The 21,946-nt window shown below is 40.9% G+C and overlaps 1 protein-coding gene across 1 annotated transcript in view; it reads left to right on the top strand.

Moving 5' to 3' along the window:
* Positions 1-746: 746 nt before the first annotated feature.
* tom1 (target of myb1 membrane trafficking protein) overlaps positions 747-21,946 on the top strand; it is a 154,909-nt gene continuing 133,709 nt past the window's right edge. The window contains 2 exon segments of the mRNA XM_010794271.1: positions 747-858; positions 1,831-1,915. Coding sequence (XP_010792573.1) covers positions 807-858; positions 1,831-1,915 — 137 coding nt within the window. The 5' untranslated portion in view covers positions 747-806.

Consider the following 21,946-nt stretch of genomic DNA (forward strand, 5'->3'; position numbering starts at 1 on the left):
TCTGCAACTAGAAATGTACTAGAAGTTAACAGCAACCCAAAAACAATACTGTATTCAATTTGACATGAACATATTTGGACATGAATAACGTTAACTTCATTATATATATAAAATAATAATTTATATGACATCATTTTTGTTCAATTTCTTGTTTTAAATATAATGTATGTTGCAAGAGCCTGGGACTTTATTGCCAAACTATGATGTAGGTGGAAATACTCAGATGTTGTACTTGAGTAAAAGTAGAAGTACTCAGATCTTGTACTTGAGTAAAAGTAGAAGTACTCAGATCTTGTACTTGAGTAAAAGTAGAGGTACTCAGACCTTGTACTTTAGTCAAAGTAGAGGTACTCAAACCTTGTACTTTAGTCAAAGTAGAAGTACTCAGATATAAGCAAAATGAAGCTCCTGTTTTAAGGAATGAGCTTCCAACAAAATAAGTGAAACCCTATGGAGAGCTGTGAGCTGTTTTGTTTCTCAAAGCATTTTCAAGTAACAAGCATAATTGACCTACATTTGATTGAGTTTGCTGACTTGTAACTGAACTTATGAGGCGGTATACCTCCAGTGAGTGGCCAGCCCTTCGTATATTTGTCTGTATGTGGTCCTCGGTGAAAAAAGCGTGTACACCTCTGTAGCTTATGTGCATATGACAATAATCCTTTGAATTGAATTGATTCCTCTCCAGCTCCAGCCTGCTGCTGTCTCTTTAAAGATGACGCAGTGCTGGGTGTTGCGCAGCGGCAGAGAGAGAGGCAGGTCGGTGCACTCACACCGGGGACAGGCTGCTTCTCTTCGGCCTCAACATGGAGTTTCTACTGGGGAATCCCTTCAGCACGCCGGTGGGTCAGCGGATAGGTGAGTTATTTTAAATACCGCCATAATTCATTCACATGTTAGGCTTAAAAAACACCCAAATCCTGCAGGCTTTGTCACCTTCACCGGATGCATCCCGCTGAGGACACGTAGACTTCTTCTCCTCTTATAATTAGTCATTAACATGCTTTAAATACACCAGATAAAACGTGTTTTTATGAATTTAAGGTGCATTTATTACCCAAGTAGTGTAGCAACGGGTTTCTGTTCGATTGTCGCGACCGCTAACCAATGATGTGTAAGGGGCGGGGCTTAGGTGAGGTGAGGCGTGATTTGATTGGTTGTTATTCTGTCTGTTTAAAGTGGGCCATATCCTCCTGACCTAAATTAGATGCACGTCCAACTGTAGCTTAATGACTGCATGTGTGTGATAAGAGATTATGGAAATTGAGAGTTAGTCATTTGAATGAATAGATGAGCAGATTTAATCATGGTAGAGATCCTGTTATTACTCGTAATCTGTACATTTCTACATAAATATAACACAATATCTACTCATCAGGAAACGCACTGTAGGCCTACTGTAGCAATTACAAGTGTAATGCTGAGGATAAATTATTACTGTGTTGTGATAAATATCTACCAAGCGTTTCCCTATCACAAATATATTGAATCTACAAAATAGGTCAAACTGTTTTGCACATGTTTCATTATATAGGCTATATAAGGAAAACAAACAGCAGTCATACACTTATTAAACACAATATATATTTGTGTCATTTTTCTAATTACTTACTTTTATTATTGATAAAAAAAAGTGGGCTTTTTTCATGGGATCTAAATATTTAAACGTACGACCAATTAGAACCAATATTGTGGCACATTGAGCATACATAGGTAAATAATAATAAAGGAAGTGGTTTGATTTATTTATGATTAAACTGTAATTACTACACTATTCATTTTAGTACAGTTTAATATTGTAAACATTGTATTTTCCTTTATTTTTCACAGAGAGTGCGACCAGCTCCAGCCTGCCGTCAGACGACTGGACCCTCAACATGGAGATCTGCGATGCCATCAACAGCGCAGAGGAAGGGTGTGTGTGTGTGTGTGTGTGTGTGTGTGTGTGTGTGTGTGTGTGTGTGTGTGTGTGTGTGTGTGTGTGTGTGTGTGTGTTTGAGAGAGTGTGTGTGTGTGTGTGTGTGTGTGTGTGTGTGTGTGTGTGTGTGTGTGTGTGTGTTCATTCGAGTGTTGGAGAGAGAGGTGTGTGTGTGTGTGTGTTTGTTCATCTCAGTGTGTGTGTGTGTGTGTGCGTGNCAGCTTGTGTTTCGTGAAATCAAACCTCGCCTCAGACACTTTGCAGAGGCTTTTTAAACAGCTTTGTTTGTTCACAGTTTCAAAATTAATTAAAAAAGGTACGGACGTAAGTTTACTGGGTCCGGTCTCAGTCCGTTACAGGTCCCCCATTATACTGTCTTTCATCAATATATTATAGGCCTCAGGCATATACAAAACATGTCTCTGAAGTGATTGGCATCCCATAAGGTGTGTGTGGGGGGGGGGGCTGATTGGCTAATGGTGACACAAGCCAAAAAATCGTTATGACATCATAAAGTGGCCAAAATCTGATCGGCTTATTTTCAGACAGGTTTTTATAGAAATGGATCAGGACAAAAAGTGAGAGAATATTGTTTCCTGAAACTTTCAGAATCTCTTTTCCACATGTTGATGTAGAAGAGGCATGAAGAAATGGATTTTGCATAATAGGTGACCTTTAAGTGCAATAAACTACATATTTCTATTGTTTTCTGTTGTGTTTGTTCTCAGTACCTTCACCAGGACGTTGAGGGTGCCGGGGCTGAAGCCTCCGGGGCTGGTGAGCAGATAGTTGAAGTCGATGCAGTGAGTGTCGTTCTCCTTCATCACAGGTAGCTGAAACCTGGCCTTCGTCCCCTCGTCGTGCTGCGAGACGTCCACGTACATGTAGGTACCTAAACACAGGGACAAAGAGAGGGTCAACGAAAAAATATCACATTTAACTTAAGGTGGATCTAGTTCACAGGTTTTTTTTAATTAAACCTAAATATTTAAATACTTTTAACTACTGTTATCTGGCTGGTATTCTGTTAATTTCCCCTCTGCTGGGAGGATCAAATACCTCTGAGACCTCTTAATCAGCTTCAATCGCCACATACCTGCTGTGCCTGAACAGACTAGCAGTGGTGAGGGGGTACTTTAGTTTCTACGACTGGACTTGTCAAAAACGATGTTGTAGTCGCACTGCCTGCCTTACATGTACCTACACGAGTAAACCAACTCTCTGCTACTGTGAAGTTTGAAGATAATCCTTGTTGAAGACATAACACTTCAAACCGACAGCTAAAACAGTTCTGTGAATTGGGCTGTTACAGTGACTGAATACAAGTGTAAAAAAATAAGTGCTCTTCAACGCCAGGTAAAGTAATTGTATTTCAATTAAATGTAAAGCAACTTTTAACATTGCATAATTTGGTTTAGCTAAATAAGTGTTTTTATTTTATTTTGCTTATTGGTTTTGTTGTCTTTTGTGATATCTGTAGTGTGCATGTGAAAAGTATAATCTTGAATCTTAATCACCCCTAACCCTTTTTTGTATCCATCTGATATTTATTATTATTATCTATCGGAGACATTCTTCTGTGTTTGAGTCCCATCCATTAAGCACTGAAATCCAATTTAAGAATGTAATCCATTAACAGCTCATTTCTGTCATTTAGGACACAAAGAGCAGGAAGCCAAGGTAAACTTCTCTATTCCGTGCTCATTCCTGTTTGACATGTACACTTTGAAGCAGTATCCTATCATGAGAACAAAAGCTCCAAAGAGCCTTTAGTCTTTCCTATGTGTTTACTCTCTTCTCTCATTTCTTTTGGGCTTATGGTTTATAAATCAGTCATCAGCCGATCCAAACATGTAAATACCTTCTTACTGTGTTTTTGTCATTTGTTCCCCTTTGTGATGATGTGTTTCTAAGCAAGCCAGATACACATTGGAAATGGGCAAGAGAAGAAAGGAAAGGAGTATACTTTTTTTCTTTTGACTTTCTTTATTTGATGTTCTTTTTCCCTTAGCGTCTCCTTTTCATTTTGGTAAATCAACTCTGCAGCTTTCAGGTAATACAATGTTCAAATGTGTGGCGTGAAGGCAGGTTTACACGATCAAAATGAGTGAAAGTTGATCAAAATCATGTATTCAAGTATCCAGTTGCAGTTTGCATTATGCCACGTTGATACCAGTAGCTGATGTTTGATTCCTTAACCACACTTGTAAAAAATGTTCCACAGGCTGCAACATATCATTACCTGCAACAACCAAGCGGCGTTGCATGATTCATTGCATTTTTTTAAACATATCCTCTGGGCTATCATTTTCAGTCTTATTTTGTTCGCAAAAGATTCCTCCTTTCTTGGCTGCCTTCAAATATAAACCCATTAGTTTTCTTCTTCCTACGGATTCTGGAGAATGTTTTCAGTCAACACTGGTTAGCTAAGTTTGCATACATGCACAACAGGTAAATATTATCCTTGCTGTCACTATTGAATAGATACATTGGACCTACAGTAATGGATGATAGGGAACGTGGCTCGATGTTATTTATAATCTGGGTGAGCTGACGTCCAGATGTTCCAGTAATCAGCTCAGACCTCAACCAGATGTTGTTCCAGTGAAATATGATGAAATGTGAGCCTATCCTGCCTGATGTCTAATCTCACAATCTCACATTAGCTCATCGAAAAAAACATGATATCTATTTAATTGATATCAAATAAATGAATTGAATAGAACAAGCACTGAATCAAAGCGTTGATTATTGGTTTGTCGATCTTTCATTATTAATTATTGAGATGGTTTCTCAAGTTAAAATGCGAAACATATGCTAGTCTTAGCCACTCCGGTGTGAGGATTAGCTGCGTTTCTCTGTTTTACGTGAACATAAGTTGAATAACTACAATATATTTTGGTCTTTCACGATTGGTTCAGACTGAAAATGCAAAAACATATGCAAAATGCTAAACATATGCTAGTTTTAGCATCTCCAATGTGAGGATTAGCTATTTCCTCTCTTTTGCAATCATATAAATTGAATAGCTTTAATATGTTTCGGGTCCTTAAAGGTGGGGTAGGTAAGTTTGAGAAACCGGCTCGAGATGCACTTTTTGTTATATTCCATGGAATGCTCTTAACATCCCGATAGCAATGAATATCTGAAGTTATTTGACAAAAAATCCATAAAAAATATCATCTGTGGAAGCCGTGGCTCTGTAAAAAGCACGACCAATCATCTGAGCCGGCCCGGCTAAAATAACTGGATGGCCTACCTGCCTGTCAGCCTTCCATCTGTGCACAAACTTATCTCGTGCCCTCATTGGTCATGTGCGCGTTCGTGTGTGTTGGAGGAGGGGCTCTGTAAGGAAGTGGCAGATTTCTTCCGGTTGTGTATTTTCAAATTCTAGCGCACTCGAGCTGCTTTCTCCAAAATTACCTACCCCACCTTTAATTCTTTACTTTCCATTTCAAAAAGGAGGATTTTTTTCGACAATAAAAAAAAAGAACAAGGTTAAGTCAGACAACAGACATTTTAAGCTTCATTCAAAAACCTCAATAGAAGCTTTGAGTGTGATAAAATAAAATGTGGCCCTATAAGAAAATAGAGAAGTGATACACTACCATAACAGTTCTCAATAGAATAAAATACAATACAACATAACGTCTGGGCTCCAGTTGAACAAACAGCCCGCCAACCAACTGGTTAAATCTATTTCCATATTATACAATAAACAATGTGCTGTATACAATGAGCTGAAGAACAATAGTTATTATCACTTATTGTTTAGCTAATCTGCTGAAAACACTTTTCTCTGCAGACTACAGCACAACATAAGAGGCTTTCAACTAGTGCACACACACACACACACACACATGTTGTCAAAACCAAACACTGTATCCTAGTTATTGGATTGGCTCTGCTTCCCTCTCTTGATCTCTTTTTCCCACTCACGCCTACACACACACACGCATACAAAAACACACACTTCTATTTCAGTCGTGACAAAATCCTACTTCCTGGTTGTCCCCAAAAAGACACAAAATCTGAAAACGGGGCTACAGCCATCACAACAGAAACGACGCCAGGCCAGCACCATCTTCTGTCTCCTTCTCTGTAATCTATATCAATCCAAAATGAAAACACGATGGGTGTCACTCCTATTTCTCAATATGTTGGCAGTGATACTAAGATGGTGACAAGTGCCTTTAAGATGGCTGCCAAGATGGTGTGCTAGCTAAAAATATTCCTATCATTCAGAGACCCAGATATGTCAAAACACACACAAATATAACCTTTAGTACCTCTTCTTAGCAAAACACTGCCAGCTGACAAATTACAAAAACAAATGGATAAAGGATTGGTAAAAAAATAGCTGAATAATAGTTGGTAAATAGCCAATGTCTAAACTGGTAAAGCAGCCGTTCACCTGCATGGTTCTAGAAATCTGATAAAAATGGCTTTTGAAAAACTATGATTAGTAAAAGATCGACAGTACATGCAAATGACACATCGTACATGTTAAGAAAGCAGACCGTATGACGCCAAGAACATCTGACACCTGAAGTCTGCCAGCTTGTAAAATGGCTGATGTCTTTGAACTAAAATGGCCGCTAATAGAATAACAGCACAATGTAACGACGGGGCTAAAAATACCCCTGAGACAGCCTTAAGACCTAGATATGTCACATAACAACAACAGCAGCGGCAGAAGCAGAGAAATCGTACATCGAGTATTTTTCTGCAAAACAGAAACAGCCCTCAGTTGGAATAACAGCTAATAGGAACAAAGATGATATGCTACCAACCATACTGAGTGGGATGTAGAAAATCTGACTCTCTTGGTGTAGCATACCCCAGTGAAATACTTCTAAACAACGATGTCCACAATAAAGCAACAACACTAAGGTAATTGAAGAAAAGATCAAATCAAATCAAAGGGTGTTTAGGAATTTCCATTGTTGCTCCCAAACCTTAGAGTCTCTTCTCTCCTCACAATTCAATCTTTCCGTTCCTCTGGTATTTCTATAAACCTGTCTTTAATATCTATCGTTTGAATGGAGGTTTTAAAGTGTTTCTTATGAGTGCCTCTATACAATCTGAAATATACTAGATTCTCCTAAGAGCACCAATATGTGTTGCTTTATGCACTTTGTAATGTATGCACCATTTAAACAAAAGCCTTTTAGTTGTATGTGTCCCCCTTCTTGGCAATAAACCCGATTCTTATTAAAATGTGCTCTTTATCATTAGAGCAAATAATATTTTATATCGAATAACATGGGCTTCAAAAAATCAAATGCAATCCAATGCAACAAATACTACTTTTGTTAAGCTCAATGATCAAGTTTTGTATGAATTCTGTCATAGATGTTTGATTTAATGGTCATTTTAAGGCTGCTCAATTTGTGTTGCTGCAACCATCATTATTTTCTCATTATTAAAACATCCATTGGACCAGAGAGCAGCTCTACTGCAGTATAAATGCATGTTGTCCTCCTCCCCTTATTAGCCAGTACACTGTGGAAAACAACAGGACAGTGAGACAAGAGACACGGAGAGAATGGCATGCCAAATAGGTTTCGAGTGGTACTGGCTGACAACATTATGAGTCAAGAGTATCTGCTTTAGTCCGCTGAGCCCCAGAGCCCCAGCCCATGAATGTTCAACTGGCACGACGCGCGCTGCCAGCGTGGCATGTCGACCCTGCCATGGAGGCTAGTGCCAACATCAACCCTCAGAGAGATTACACTGAATAGTTCTATCTCTATTTCAAAAAAACTGCCAAACCATCCCTCCAATCTAAATACCGCCTTAAGCACAAATGGTGATCAGCAATGTGAATTATAATGAACAAAACTATTGTTAGCTGAAATATCGTCGACGTAAAGCCTTAATATGACGCCTTTTGTTCTCCCAATGCCTTTGACTATAGATACAACCTTCTGAACTGGTAATCAGTAAAATGAACTAACTCCCACAGGTCTTTGAGGTGACGTATACTCCCTGCAACCGTCCCTGAACAAAGGGAGTAGATATCTCTTTGTTTGAAGGGGTCAAAAGCCCAAATGCTTTACTGCCTCCTCTCTAAATCATGCCCCGGCCTCAGGGACACGGCAGCCGGACCAGAGAACTCCTAAATTACTGGTGGCTGGGATAGCCTGACAAAACAACAATCCTAATAATAGGCATTAACAATGTTTCCCAGGGAAAGGCATTTCAGCTCAACCCCTCGCCCGTTCCCTGCTCCTTCTTCCAAATACAAGACCTTGCCGTATCTCTATAGTCCGGCAGTGGCTCAGTCAGTAGGGGATTGGGAGCTGTAGGGTCGCCGGTTCAAGTCCCCGACCAGACCTAAAATATGGAGTGTGGACTGCTACTTGGAGAGGTCCCAGTTCACCTCCTGCCCTGCCGTGGTGCCCTTGAGTAAGGCACCGGACACCCCCCTTCCCCCCTCACTCCCATTGCTCCCCGGGCGCAGTACAATAGCTGCCCACTGCCAGTACTAGATTCCTGGTACTAGGATGGGTTAAATGAGGCCAAATTTTACTGTGTGTGCTGTGTGCTCCATCCCTATTCTATCCCTCCAGCAACCTCGTTTCCCATCCTCAAGCACCGCTGTCCCTCACCCTGCTGGCATTATTAACACATCAAATGTCAGTTCGTGCTCCCGTACCTTTAGGCAACGCTCTGAACCAACATCTCCAAACCATTAACCTGCCCTGACATCCCCTTGGCCCCCCCCCCGCTCATCCCACACACTCCTACAGGAGGTAATGCTATGTTAATTCCCGGCATTACTTCTGCGCGCTCGGGCCACGTATTTAACCTCTTCAAAGTGCCCACTCTGCTTAGTGACACCACTTTGTATTAATATCACTAAATGTTAGATTTTGTACCATTGGATGAGGCCCCCCGCTCTTGTGTCATAGTAAATATATGCAAGACCGCAGGTATACACTCAGTTTGGGAGGAGGTGTGTGTTTATGTGAAAATCCTAAAGGGCTGGTGTTGAACTGAACCTTTCTCTAAATGTCAGCGGGGGCTGGGGTGTCAGGATGATAAGCATGAGAGATAAATAACCACATATTATTGTCATGGTAACATGGTCGTAATCTACCAAAACAGAGAGGAGAGGAGACCTTAGGAGAGGAAAGAAGACAGAATGAGACATAAGGAAAGCAAAGGAAGTGATACAAGAGGACAGGAAAGGAAAGGAGACGAGTCAAGAGGACAGAGGTGAGGAATGAAGATAAATGGAGATAAGAGGAAATTTGACAAGATGAGAGGAAAGGAAAGGAGACTTGAGGAAAGGAAAGGAATGGAGTGGAGAAGATAAGAGAGGAAAGAGGACTAGAGGAGAGGGAAATTAGACACCAGGGGACACATGGAGACAAGAGGCAAGGAGACTAGAGAAGAGGAAAGGAGACAAAAGGAGAAATAAGGAAAGCAAAGGAGATGATACAACAGAGGAAAGGGGAATAGAAGACAGGAAAAAATACTAAATGACAGGAAAGGAAACACATGGACACAATATGAAAGGAGGGGAGAAGAAAGGAGACACAGTGAGGCAAGTTCAGACAGAGGAAGGTATATTAGAGGAGAGGAAAGGAAAGATTTGGAGGACACAAGAGTAGAGGAAAAAAGGGGAAATGAGCTGAGAGGAGACTAGAGTAAAGGAAAGGAGAGGAGAGGAGGCGAGAAGGACAAGTGGACGAAAGGAAAGGAAAGAAAAGGAAAGGAAAGGAAATGTTGGAAGGAGACTAGAGGAAAGGATTAGAGAGAAAAGATGTGAACAAACCAAAAGCCAATTTGTGGTTGTAATATTTGAACATGCTTTCCTTAATGTGGTTAGCACCATTGTTCATACTCGAGTCAAAATTCCTCTTAGGCTGTGGTTTTAATTTGTTCTGACGCCAGTTACCATCTCAACATAGCATAGCTGGTTATTGTTATAACATTTAGCTTTTTAAGATTGTAATGTAGGCAACCTTCGCTGTTCCCGCCGTTGATTAATGACCTCATATTCTGTTAATTAGACCCTCAGCCCTACGGCACAAAGATTTAATTTCCCCTTCATCATCCCCACGGAGAAAAAAAACAACTGATTAAAGAGGAGAGGATGTCTTGGAAAAGTGGAGAGGAAGGAAATGTGCAGGAGGACAAGGTGCTAGAGGTGGAAGAGGTACAGATCCTTCACTTGAATAAGAGTACACGAAAAGATACTCCATAACAATTGATAGTATTCTATTTTAAAAACCATCAGAAGTATTTCTCACAGATCAATAACGATTGCCGTTTTAAACACGGTGTATGAGAGAGACAGGAGAAAGGAAGTGAGGTCTCACCTTTGGGCAGTTCTGGAGAGACGTACGCCACTTCCTGTGTGTTGATGTGCGTCCAGTCAATATCATCGTAGGGATCCTGCTGGTAGTCACACTTTGCGAGACCCTCATCGAACATGCAGCTCCCTGCAAAGAGAATAATGCAACATGAATTCCTCCATAGTCCTATTTAGGGATGGAAATAGGATTGGGAAACAATGACAAATGAAGATTCATGCTGGGATTGATCACTTTGGTTACTGAAAAATATATTCAAATGATCATGGTGTGATTTTTAATGAAGATCTGGAATCTAGAAAATAGCGTTTATAGCCCAGAATATCTCTGCCGCCGAGAACAAATATTGCACCTCCTGCGATTTGAATATTGCATATGCAGTCAAACTTTTCTCGTGTGTTGTTTTTCTGTGCGTGTCTCAGCTCATTAACAAAGCACCAGGAGTCTGAGCTCCAACAGTCATCACTCAGCGCCGCTCAGGATCACCTCTGACTCAGCCATCACGGCCTGCAGCGGATCATCTGAGCCCAGCACCGCGGCCTCGGGACCGCCATGTGTGAGCTGGCCCCCCGTGGTCCAGCCCCAACAGGAACTCGCTCTAACGCAGAGAGACGCCTCGTGTCCCTGACGGCCAGCCGAACAATCAACTTGCAATGATATGTGGCTTGTAATGACAATATCGCTGATAGAAATAACTATCGGGCTACTGCCAGCCATCTGATTCACTGACCTGAGAGCGATGCAGGGCTTGTGTTCATGAAATGGCCAGGAGAGATATGGCTAAGAAAAGCCACAATGCCATCTGATTCAAGTCACTGGTGGTTATGTGTGTCATATTTGTCCTTTTTGACATTGGTCAAAGTAGGAGAAGATCTTTTATACCGTTTTATGAACGTGATTTGCAATATATAAGAGCGGCACTTAAGTATTATTTCCATTGTTGATTTATCTATTGACTATTTTCTCGATTCATCAATGACTATTTAGGGTTTCCCAAATCCAAAGATAACATCATCAAAGGTCATGTTTTTGACTGTTTCATGTCTACTGTCAATGAGGAATACAAAATCATTTAAGAAGCTGTTTTCTGTGATTAAAATAACCAAACCCCAGATGATAATGAAAGATTTATCCAAATATCAATATTGATGTATTGCCCAGCTCTAGACTAAAGGCCCAGTTCAACCTTAACACAGAAACAAACCTGAAGATCTGAAAGGTCATTTAATTAATAAACTTGTTTGCGCCATTTCATGTAATAAGATAAGACACTCTTAGTCCTCCTGATGCCAACATTATTTGACCTAGCTAAATTGTTCTACCACAAAGTGGAGAACAACATCATTAGAACTGCAAACAATAAGTATTGCAGAACAAAGAAAGGCTAAATAAAAAACATTTTCATGTATTTGTCTTTGTTGTTGACAAAAAGAATATTTTGTGTTTAACCTTCAGTTTTCCAGAGAGTATAAGTAATGAAAGAAATTCAACACCAAGATACACAGGTGCAATGTTTACACTATACCCAGGACCCCTCTAGGAAAGAAGGTATATGAAAGCAAGCCACCATGAAGCACTGTCATTAACCGGCACGGCCAGCGACATAAATCTCCCAGCATTCAGTTTGTGCTGCAGCTCTGCTACCTGTGTCCTAGAGCGAGTTGCGGCGGCTGTGATGGAGAGCAAAACGACAGGCCCTCAGATACCCCGCTGATCTGAGCTCTGCTACAGAGGGATACCAAGAGGTGACAGCCGCCGCCAGAGGAGAAACAAGTTAACATCAAACTAAGCGACTGTCTTCGGCTGCCGGCTGTACGGCTGCCTGTGACTCACAGCCTCGGAGATGCACTGGATCACATTCCTCTGGGCGTCATTCTTTAAACCAGCCTCTCCTCGTGCAACTCCGATTCAATTCAATTAAGCCTTTGTCACAGCGAGTTACCTCCAGTTATAAAGCGAAAAATTCTGGGACAAGTAGAGGGCACAAAGTAGACCATGCATGTTTCTACTCCAAACTTTTCTATTATGGCTTGGGTGTACAGAATCTAACTTAACTGATGTCCAACAAATGCTGCTGTATGTGTGTGTGTGTGTGTGTGTGTGTGTGTGTGTGTGTGTGTGTGTGTGTGTGTGTGTGTGTGTGTGTGTGTGTGTGTGTGTGTGTGTGTGTGTGTGTGTGTGTGTGTGTGTGTGTGTGTGTGTAAAACTCCATGACTTCCTGTCTCCCACAGTGTGTGTGTCAGGTTACATCTTGCTGTCAGGTAGCTCTCTGCATGGGTTAAAAGAGCAGGAGACATTTGCATGTGAATGGGAATAGTGTGCCGCCTAGGCAAGGACAAGTGTAGGTATGCTTTCTGCCTTTTCATAGAAAAGGGTAACCTTGTGCATGTTATGCCTCTATAGTGGAAAATACTATCTTTTGTTAAAAACAGAATCGTACGTTTTCCACATTTATGCATTTTCTACGCTTTTAGTGAAGAAAGGACCTCCAGATTGTTGGCAAAGAGAGAGTAAGGTTGTGGAAATTACCATGAGTACTCTTTGTCCTGTATCTGTATTAACTGTATCTTAGTTCCCAAATAAATCCCATAAGGTTTGATCATCATTCAGTAATATGACGTTCAAGTTGAATTAGCAAGGTAAGAACATTTTTTTTTAAAACAGCATTGATTGTTTGATTATGGTCTTTGATTAGTTTGCTATCTTTGATGAGACAAGTTGAGCAGTTGTCATTCATGCCTCCAATATTAGGTTTGATTGCTAATGTGAATGATAACACAATGTATTTTGTATTATGTAAATACTGTAGTTTACTGTGAAGCCTATCCTGAATGTTTGTTGGTGGTTTAAAGAGGCACTATTACCCTTTTGGGGGGGGTTTCCCCTTTCTTGTGTTGTGTTATATACGTTTTTTGGCATGTAAATGGTAAGCAAATGCTAAAATCCCAGACATATTTAAATATAAACCAAGTAAGCGGAGGTGCAAGGAAAGGTAAAGAAAATAGCATGTTAATATTAGTTGTATGTAAGATATTTTGAATAAAGGTTAGGAGTATAAAAAATAACAAATAATGTATGAATTGCTCAAAAACCGGTATGTGCTGAGGGCTTCTAGGTGGCAGGATAGTAAAATGTGTTAGACTGGAGCCACACGAGAACGGTAACGCAAACGAATTCGATATAAAAAAAGTCTTCCGTCCACCCGCAATAGGCACCAGAAACGTGTCCGTTCACACGATGACCGCTCGAAAGCGCTGGAGACGCTGTAGTACATATGCCGGGCCTGTGTGTGGCGCTGTAGTCTGCCACAAAATACACCAAAAGCAGCGAAGAAGACTTCCCGCGCATGGTTGCCATGGGTGCCCTTCTGTTTATTCTCCGCGGTGGACGCTCTGGCTCTTTTTCTCCCTCCCCGAGGCAAGCGTTTGCTCCTGCTGTAAATCTCTCCGGTAGTCCACCAGCAGATGAAAAACACCCACCTCTCCGCCTCTTCCAAGGGACGAGGGGACCGTGTGGCAGAGTTTCAGTTAGATTTTTTTTCGCTGGTCATCCTGTCCGTTAAAGTTTAAATCTTCCGGACAAAATTAGAAAAAGTGCCGGTCAAAGGTCTTCTTTGTTATTTATTGAGCTTTAAAACAAATTGATAACGACTCTATATAATAATATAAGAATAAAAAACGGAGCCTCTCTTTTCCTCCCCCTCTTCTGACAGCCCAGCAGCAGATCTCTGTGGGGAGAGGCGGGGCTGTTGCGTCATCAGGAAATGATTGTATAGGGCGTAGACACAGAGTCGTTTGCCCCCCACAGCGTTTCGTCTGCATATCTACCCACCAAGGGACCCGTTATCGTTATGGTTATCGTTTTCTGCGTTTCCATGTCGGCCTCGTGTGGCTAAACCGTCCATATGATAGAGAACTGTAGCGGATACGACCGTTATCGTTCTTGTGTGGCTGCAGCCTTAGTATTTGTTTAGTGTAAAGCTGAAGAAGTTTGGTCTGTTTTTCTTCCAGTGATAAATTATTGGTCCATAGTTTTGGCATTGCAGAAGTACTTAGGCCTCGGTACATGCTAAAGCATTTGTTTGGCCTTGTTTAACCTCAGAAAAACTACAAAATCCATACAGAAGCTCCATTCAGTTTCAAAGCTGTTTTTCTGGAATCTCTGCCTCTGAAAGCAGTATACAGCGGACAGAGAAATTGGATTTAAACCCACCGTGTTAGAAAGGCAGTATGTGCTGTGGGCTTTTAACTGTGTACACTAACACACACACAGATCCACTCAGCTCGGATATAGTGCCGTGATGGAAGAGGTATTTTGCCTTGGCTTAGCATTGAAGAAAAACATGTCCTTGTTTAAATTTGCGCTTAACACCCTTAATCGTAAAGCATTCCTTTTTCCCTCGTCTGCACACCTCAGATAGACATTCTCGCTGTAACCACACTAAACAAAGTTGCTGTGTGTCCATATGTATGTATGTGTTTGTGCTGAAAAAGGGGGTCTGCGGTAATATGTGTGAAACTCTCTGCACACACTCACACAAACCTCCTGCAACTCGCCCACGTTCTCAGCTAACACTTCTGCCTTTGCTCAATGTCCTGCCAACTTAAACCAACACACACACATCAACAGACTCAGGCATCTGACAGCTGATCGATGTTGCCAATAATGAAAAGACCAGACCGTGAACTATTGTTTTACTTCTGTTGGGAGAGACAGGACGCAAGCCATGTCTTACTTTAAGAGTTTCATAAGTTTCAAATATATTCATCTATCTACTGATGGAGTAGTTATCTTTGATGCTACTTCAATGTGGTAAAAAAAACTGTAATTAAATACACGTGCAATGACTGATGTTGTTGTCCTCTTGGGTTCAGCAGAAACAACCCCTAAACACTGATATATTGTCACTTTACCAGGTTTATATGAAGTTGTTTTTGCAAACAGTTTGAAATTGTGCAAGTACAATATTTACTCTCATTTGATCTCTTTTTTGTGAAATATCTGTCTGTTCAGCAGCTAAATGCTCTAGTTTGTGAACCATCTAGGCTTGTTGGTGCAAAGCTTATGGTATATTGTGAGTTTTTTATATGGGATTTCTGTCTGAAAAAGCTGCTTACTGCGGACCAAAACAACAATAGCCGCGTTCACACCGGAGTACTTTTCCCACTTTAGTTCCGATATAGTTCCGAAGTGTCGCGTTCACACCAAAAAGAGCCGGAACTAAAATTAGTTCATGAGAACCTTTTTACCCCCTTTTCCGTCCCTGCTAGAGAGCAGGGACTCTCATGCGGCTCTCTTGTGAGAAAAGAGCTATATTTCTGAATTGGCTGGGCGGATTGCAAACACGCCCCCGTAAAACTCAAAAAACAACGTGTTGTGAGAGCCATTTTACTTAGCATTACTATAGCATTAGCAATTAGCCAGCGCAGAACGCAGAGACGACCTACCACACGCTTATGGCAACACAAAATAAAGACAGTGGGGAGCGCCCGTGGAGATGCAGGAGGTGGTCCGGCGTTTCTGCGCGAATTTACTCGGAAGGCTCAGTGAAGCTGCTGGGAGTCCAGCCGTGTTCTACTGAAGCCAGTCCCCAACAAACCCGGGACTTCCGGCCGCGGATTTTGCGGCCGGCAGTAATACGCGTGAAGTTTGTTTGCGGCCTGCCAGTAAACCACAAACGGCAGCCAAGAAACAAGAAGTGGACGTCAGCAGGCTCATTCTGCCTAAATCCTCTCCAGGGATTTATCCGGTCGTGAACGCGATCTGTACTTGTTCATCAGAATAAAGAGTTTCGATTAACTAAGTTCTATGCCGCAACTGCTTTTGGCGCCCGACGCCCATTTGCGCGCAGGGCCTTTGGTGGGGAAAAGTACCTGCGTGTGAATGCGCCTAATATGCAGTTGTGCTTAAATGTCAAAATGTAAGCCAATATCACCAACAACACTGAGCTATGTAGATTAACAACTCCTCTGTAGTTTGGATAGTAATATGTGTCATTTGGTCATCTAAATCAAGCTTTACACAGTCATCTGATCGAATAGTGATTACAAAATATAATATATTAACCACATGTTCACAGAAACACACTGTGTATTGTCTGCCTGTAAATATCAACTGTATAATATTGAGTCTGACAAACTCCCGACAACATTGTTTCAACTATATGCAGAGTCGTGTGTCCAGATGGGACAGTTTTGCCCTCCTCTACATTCACCAGGACACTGTGGGAGAAAGAGAGGAACCGACTGCATGCGAGAAGAAAAAAAGAAAAGAAAAAAAGACAAAAAAGAAAAAAAAAGAAAAAAAAAAAAAAAAAAAAAAAAAAAAAAAAAAAAAAAAAATAAAAGAAAAAAAAAAAAAAAAGAAAAAAAAAAAACAAAAAAAAAAAGAAAACTATCACCGTTCCTAACATCAGCTTCTGTGATTGGCTGCTCGCTAATGGAAATAATGGCGACTCGATTTGCATCATAAAATCAATTAGAAGGACTTGATAAAGCCAAGGGAAAGAAGGCGGCAACACACACACACACACACACAGAGCACACACCACACGACACACACACACACAAACACACACAAACACAACACACACACATTCAGTGACACAGGACAGTCTTCTCTAAAAGATTGTTGAATGGCAGTCAGACACAACATCTGACCGTCACTCAGACTCATTCTGCGGTGATATTTGCATTGACCTCCCACCCTCCAGGAAAGGAAAGTGGCCTTTGACTCAAACTGTTGGGCAAACATGGATGGGACACTATGGAGGGGCACGGTAAAAAAAGCAGACAGGTATTCTCGGTTATTAGCTTAGATAAGATATATTATTGGCGACGCGGCAGGAATGGCATAACAAAAAGCTAGTTTGATTGCTCTCCTTTCTCCAATGTGATCCAACAGATTGTGGGCAGAATAGACCGCTATTTAAATCAGATTAACAGTATAGTTGGGATAGAGACTCCTGGGAAAGCTGCTTCAATTAACATGAAGGTCGACGATCTTTTTTTCTGTTTCAGGAAAATCTGTTAGTGACCAAAGACAATTATTTGACGTGGAGACTGGCTGATTATTGAATTGTACCAGAATGGCTTGTCAACTACTTGTGGGCCTTGTGCAAAACACTGTATGGCCGCTTTGCCATCGCAGGGCGCTCCCGCACGGGCCCTTAAGTAGGACGTATAGACCAACCCGGCCTTCGGTACGGCCAAATTGCTCCCAGTGGGGGAAATTGTTGCGCACACGTAGCATGAATGTATGTAGCAGTTGCTTTGATAAGAAGCGTCTAACAAATGACATGTAATGTAAGTGATAGGCCCCCGTTGTTGGTGGAAGTGAGACCGGCACACGTCGGCGAGGCCATCATACACAGCGTTAGGCCTTGGCGCGAGTTTCGCAATTGCCAGAACAGCAAGCGGCCTGCGCATTTTACAAAGGTTTTTTCGCGCCTCGCCGTGCCTTAATCGACAGACTTGTCAAAAGGGCAGGTAACTTCGATGGTTTGTTACTCCGCGTATCAGTAAGCTGCATTGTTACCTTTCGGGCCATCATTTTGAAATGTGTACTTAGCAATTGAAAATCACAAGTCAACCGCATAGTGTTTCATCTGTGTTCGTATGTTGTAGCCCCCCCTATGGCGCAGCGGCAATTCTCCTCAGCTAGTTAGCATATTCCAGACCCGGCTGTCTGGCCCGGAAAGACAATTGGAGTTTTTGGAGACCGCCATGAACAAACCGTCGCAAACGCGTCACCCGTTAGCCGGAAAACTCAACCCCCCTAGTCGGAAACGGCAACAAAGAACGAAGAGACCGCGGTTTCGGGCAGGCACGCTTATACGGTCAGCACGAAGCCATGAGCAGTTACGGGATGCGCATTGGATATAACTTAACCATATAATGAAAATATGGGAGAGATACCATGAAGCAGTAAAAAGTAGAGAGAGCGGCCTTGGTGTTGTTCAAACTACACTCAAGCAAAATAAAACTTTTCCGCTCGGCGTGTTACAAATGTTTTATTTTGAACCCGATAGGGTTCTAGGGCCACAATGCCAACTTGAATACGATCTAGGTGCAGTTCGCACTTACGGCGGACCAAAAGAGCAGTTTTTGTTAGACTGCACATCATGCCATTAAACTGGCTAATATAAGTACAACTTCAGCCACGGCACCCGCCACACTCAGCCCGCGCGCGGGCGCGCGGACATAGGGGTGGATTCGAAATGCCAACGGAGACGCGATGCTGTATAAGACTTTCTACTTCTGTAAAAATTGAGCTGTTATTATGAAATACAGAATTAACTGTAAGGAATCTGTATATAGAGCATTAAACCTGGCCGCTTTGTAAAGGCTTGGTTCTGCTATAACGGTGTTTCTTTTGTTGAATCAACATGTTTATATGCTCAAGATTTATCGCATAACAGCTACATTATATTTGATGTAAGCTGGAGACAATGAAAAAATGATAAGGGGGGCTTTCAGGCTCGCATTACCTGAGCAGCTAGCAGCAGAGTTGCTGAAAGGGCATCGAGTGTGCAGATACTCTGTGGAAATATAAAGTATGGCAAGACCGTTGACGGCAGGATCATATCCAGCCCATACACTTGTTACGATAATCAGAACTTTCATATTCAAGGAATATAGCATTTATCTTAGGGGAACCCCAGGCACTTTCTTGCTACTAAAAAAAAAAAAACAAAAAACACAAACATCTTAAATAAACAAAAATTACATATCCAAACTGCCATTACTATGAAATAAGAAAAAGGATGGCATACAACTTAGATTGCCACTCAGAGTGAATTACAACACGGGGCTGTTATGCGGCTGTATAGTTATCGCCTGTAGTAGTCAAAAGTGTCAGCATGCTTTTATGACTCAAAAAGTGAACAATATGATACCGAGTATTTAGTTAGGCAATCAATATAACAGCTGATTGCAGCTAAAGTGACAGTTTTAGTGATGACTGGTTAATCGGGGCCTCCACGCCTCATGGCACTGCCGATCCAAGGCAGAGGCCGCAAATCCCTGCTGCAGGTACCTGAAGATCCAGCATAGGTACACTATCCTCGAAAAAAAAGACATCTTCTCTCTAAAGTACGTAGCAGTCCATACGTATCCTAGTAGACTGTGTCTAGTATCTAGTCAGCAGAAGCCTCTGTTTCAGTTCTGCAGGNTAGTATAGTGTCTTCTGCCATCCTAAACTCCGAAATGTTTTTCGGATTTCATATCGCATTAACACCATATCCCTACATGCATTGCGGCTAAAACATCCCATCAACGAGCTTAAACCATAGCTGAGGATTTTGGGTAATCAGTTCAGTGGCTGTGTATCGCAATGATGCTCGAAATGTCCCTTACAGGCCTACGTCTGATTCCGGTTATTTTTATTTTGAAATTCAGTTCCTGACGGACGCCAAAAAAAGCATACCTTATCATCATCCAAGGGTAGTTTTCATTATAAGTAAAAAGGAATTTTTGGACGGACACTATAATTTACAGTTTTTTATGTTCAATCTGAATTTTCTTTCAAATAAAAAACATCTATATTGATTCTGACTCTTCTACATCCAACTCACAGGTTTATCATTACTTTGAGAAAAAAGATTATTAATTTAACCCTTTTAGAAGGGTGTCCTATTTATTTCAAAAACTTCCATATCATGCACTTTAATGAATCCAAATAAATGCAGCATTGTATGACTACATAAGACAAGTAGGACACTCCGATTTTAATGGGATTTTACCGCTTTTTTTACTTTTTATGAACATTGTTTTACAAATGTAGGATTTTTTTTATTGAAAATTAGGATTGATTTCAATAGCTTCTATGTCAGTTTACGACTCTAACTCAATGCAGAATTTTCATATGTTACTAACCAAGTAAGACACATTTATTTATTTATTTTTAGTGTGTTTTATCTATTTTCTGTTAATGCTGTAGCATTTTCAATAGTTTAGAGTTTGTATTTAATTCAATAGCTTCCAGGTTATGTGAACCTTCGCCTCCAGATCAAGGCAGCATTGTGATTACAACATAGGACACACTTTTATGGGATATAGTGTATTTATTTTTTTTATATATATATATAGTTATTCAAATGAAAATTAAGCAGTTTCATTTTTGAAAAGTTGGGATTTTATTCAATAGCTTCCAAATTGTCTGACCTAATGATGCCAATTCAATGCAGTATTGTACTTCTATACTGGACAACTACGTCTCTACTTAGTAAAAAGTTCCCATATTCAATAACTATTAAAAAAACCAATTCATATTATTATTATTTGGCCCATTCATTGAATTTACAATGTTATTATTTGATCGTTGTCACATTCACACTAAATGCTAACAACAGGTCCACCGTCGCTCAGATTTGTTGTTTGTGGTGCTATTGTTAGCTGCCTTCACTGATAAGCAGTTTTGAGTGACATCTTGATTGGTCTCAGACTGCGGAATCCTGCATTATTGACGTGTTTGTGAAAAACAAACTGGGTAGAGGATGGTGTGCTGTGGGTTCACTCCTTTCACAGTAGATTAAAATCCTTTCCTGAGGATTTGTCGGTCGTGCCCATCTCCTCGGTTTCTCACAAAATGCAACCGAGTGACATTTACCACGATTAAGAAAATATTAGAACCACGTACTTGGCAAATAAAAAACAAGGGCATATTCTCCTCCACAGGGAAAGAGAAGAGGACAGAGAAATGGCAGCCTTCCTTCACTCCAAATTTCCCAAGGCATTGGCTTCAAAAGGTGAGTCTAGCCATGATCTGGACCCTGAATCTGTAATACAGTTTTCATTCATTCATGAGGCTGTCAGTGTAAACTCACTAACAAAAAAGTTCATTTTTTCAGAATAAGGGCACATTATCAGTTTGTTTTTCAGAATAAAGGCACATTATCATTTTGTTTTTCAGAATAAAAGTACATTACCAGTTGTTTTTCAGAATAAAGGCACATTACCAGTTTGTTTTTCAGAATAAAAGTACATTATCAGTTTGTTTTTCAGAATAAGGGCACATTACCAGTTTGTTTTTCAGAATAAAAGTACATTACCAGTTTGTTTTTCAGAATAAGAGCACATTATCAGTTTGTTTTTCAGAATAAGAGCACATTATCAGTTTGTTTTTCAGAATAAGAGCACATTATCAGTTTGTTTTTCAGAATAAGGGCACATTTCAGTCTGGAGAAGTAGTATTAGTACATAATATAACTTTAAATGTAAAGGTAGAGAAACACAGTATACGATGTGTCTAATCAAATACTTGACTTCCCCTTCTCCTTTACTCTCAGGTGTTTTGCCAGATCAGAAGGTGGCGTCCAAATCGCAGCAGACATCGTCGCCATTTTTCAATAAAACTCGAGTTACACTGCTGAAGGACTGCTGCGGCTTCACCTGCTCCATCATGTAACACTGTGTGTGTGTGTGTGTGTGTGTGTGTGTGTGTGTGTGTGTGTGTGTGTGTGTGTGTGTGGCCTAGCATTAATATACTTGTGGGGACCTAAATCTGTTTTACACATTCAGGTGTGGGGACTAGCCTCCCTTATGGGGACAAAATGGNAAGGGCACATTTCAGTCTGGAGAAGTAGTATTAGTGCATAATATAACTTTAAATGTAAAGGTAGAGAAACACAGTACAAGTGTCTAATCAAATACTTGACTTCCCCTTCTCCTTTACTCTCAGGTGTTTTGCCAGATCAGAAGGT

The sequence above is a fragment of the Notothenia coriiceps genome, unplaced genomic scaffold (genome assembly GCF_000735185.1).
Source record: "Notothenia coriiceps isolate Sejong01 unplaced genomic scaffold, NC01 NC01_scaffold00037244, whole genome shotgun sequence".
Lineage (NCBI taxonomy): Eukaryota > Metazoa > Chordata > Actinopteri > Perciformes > Nototheniidae > Notothenia > Notothenia coriiceps.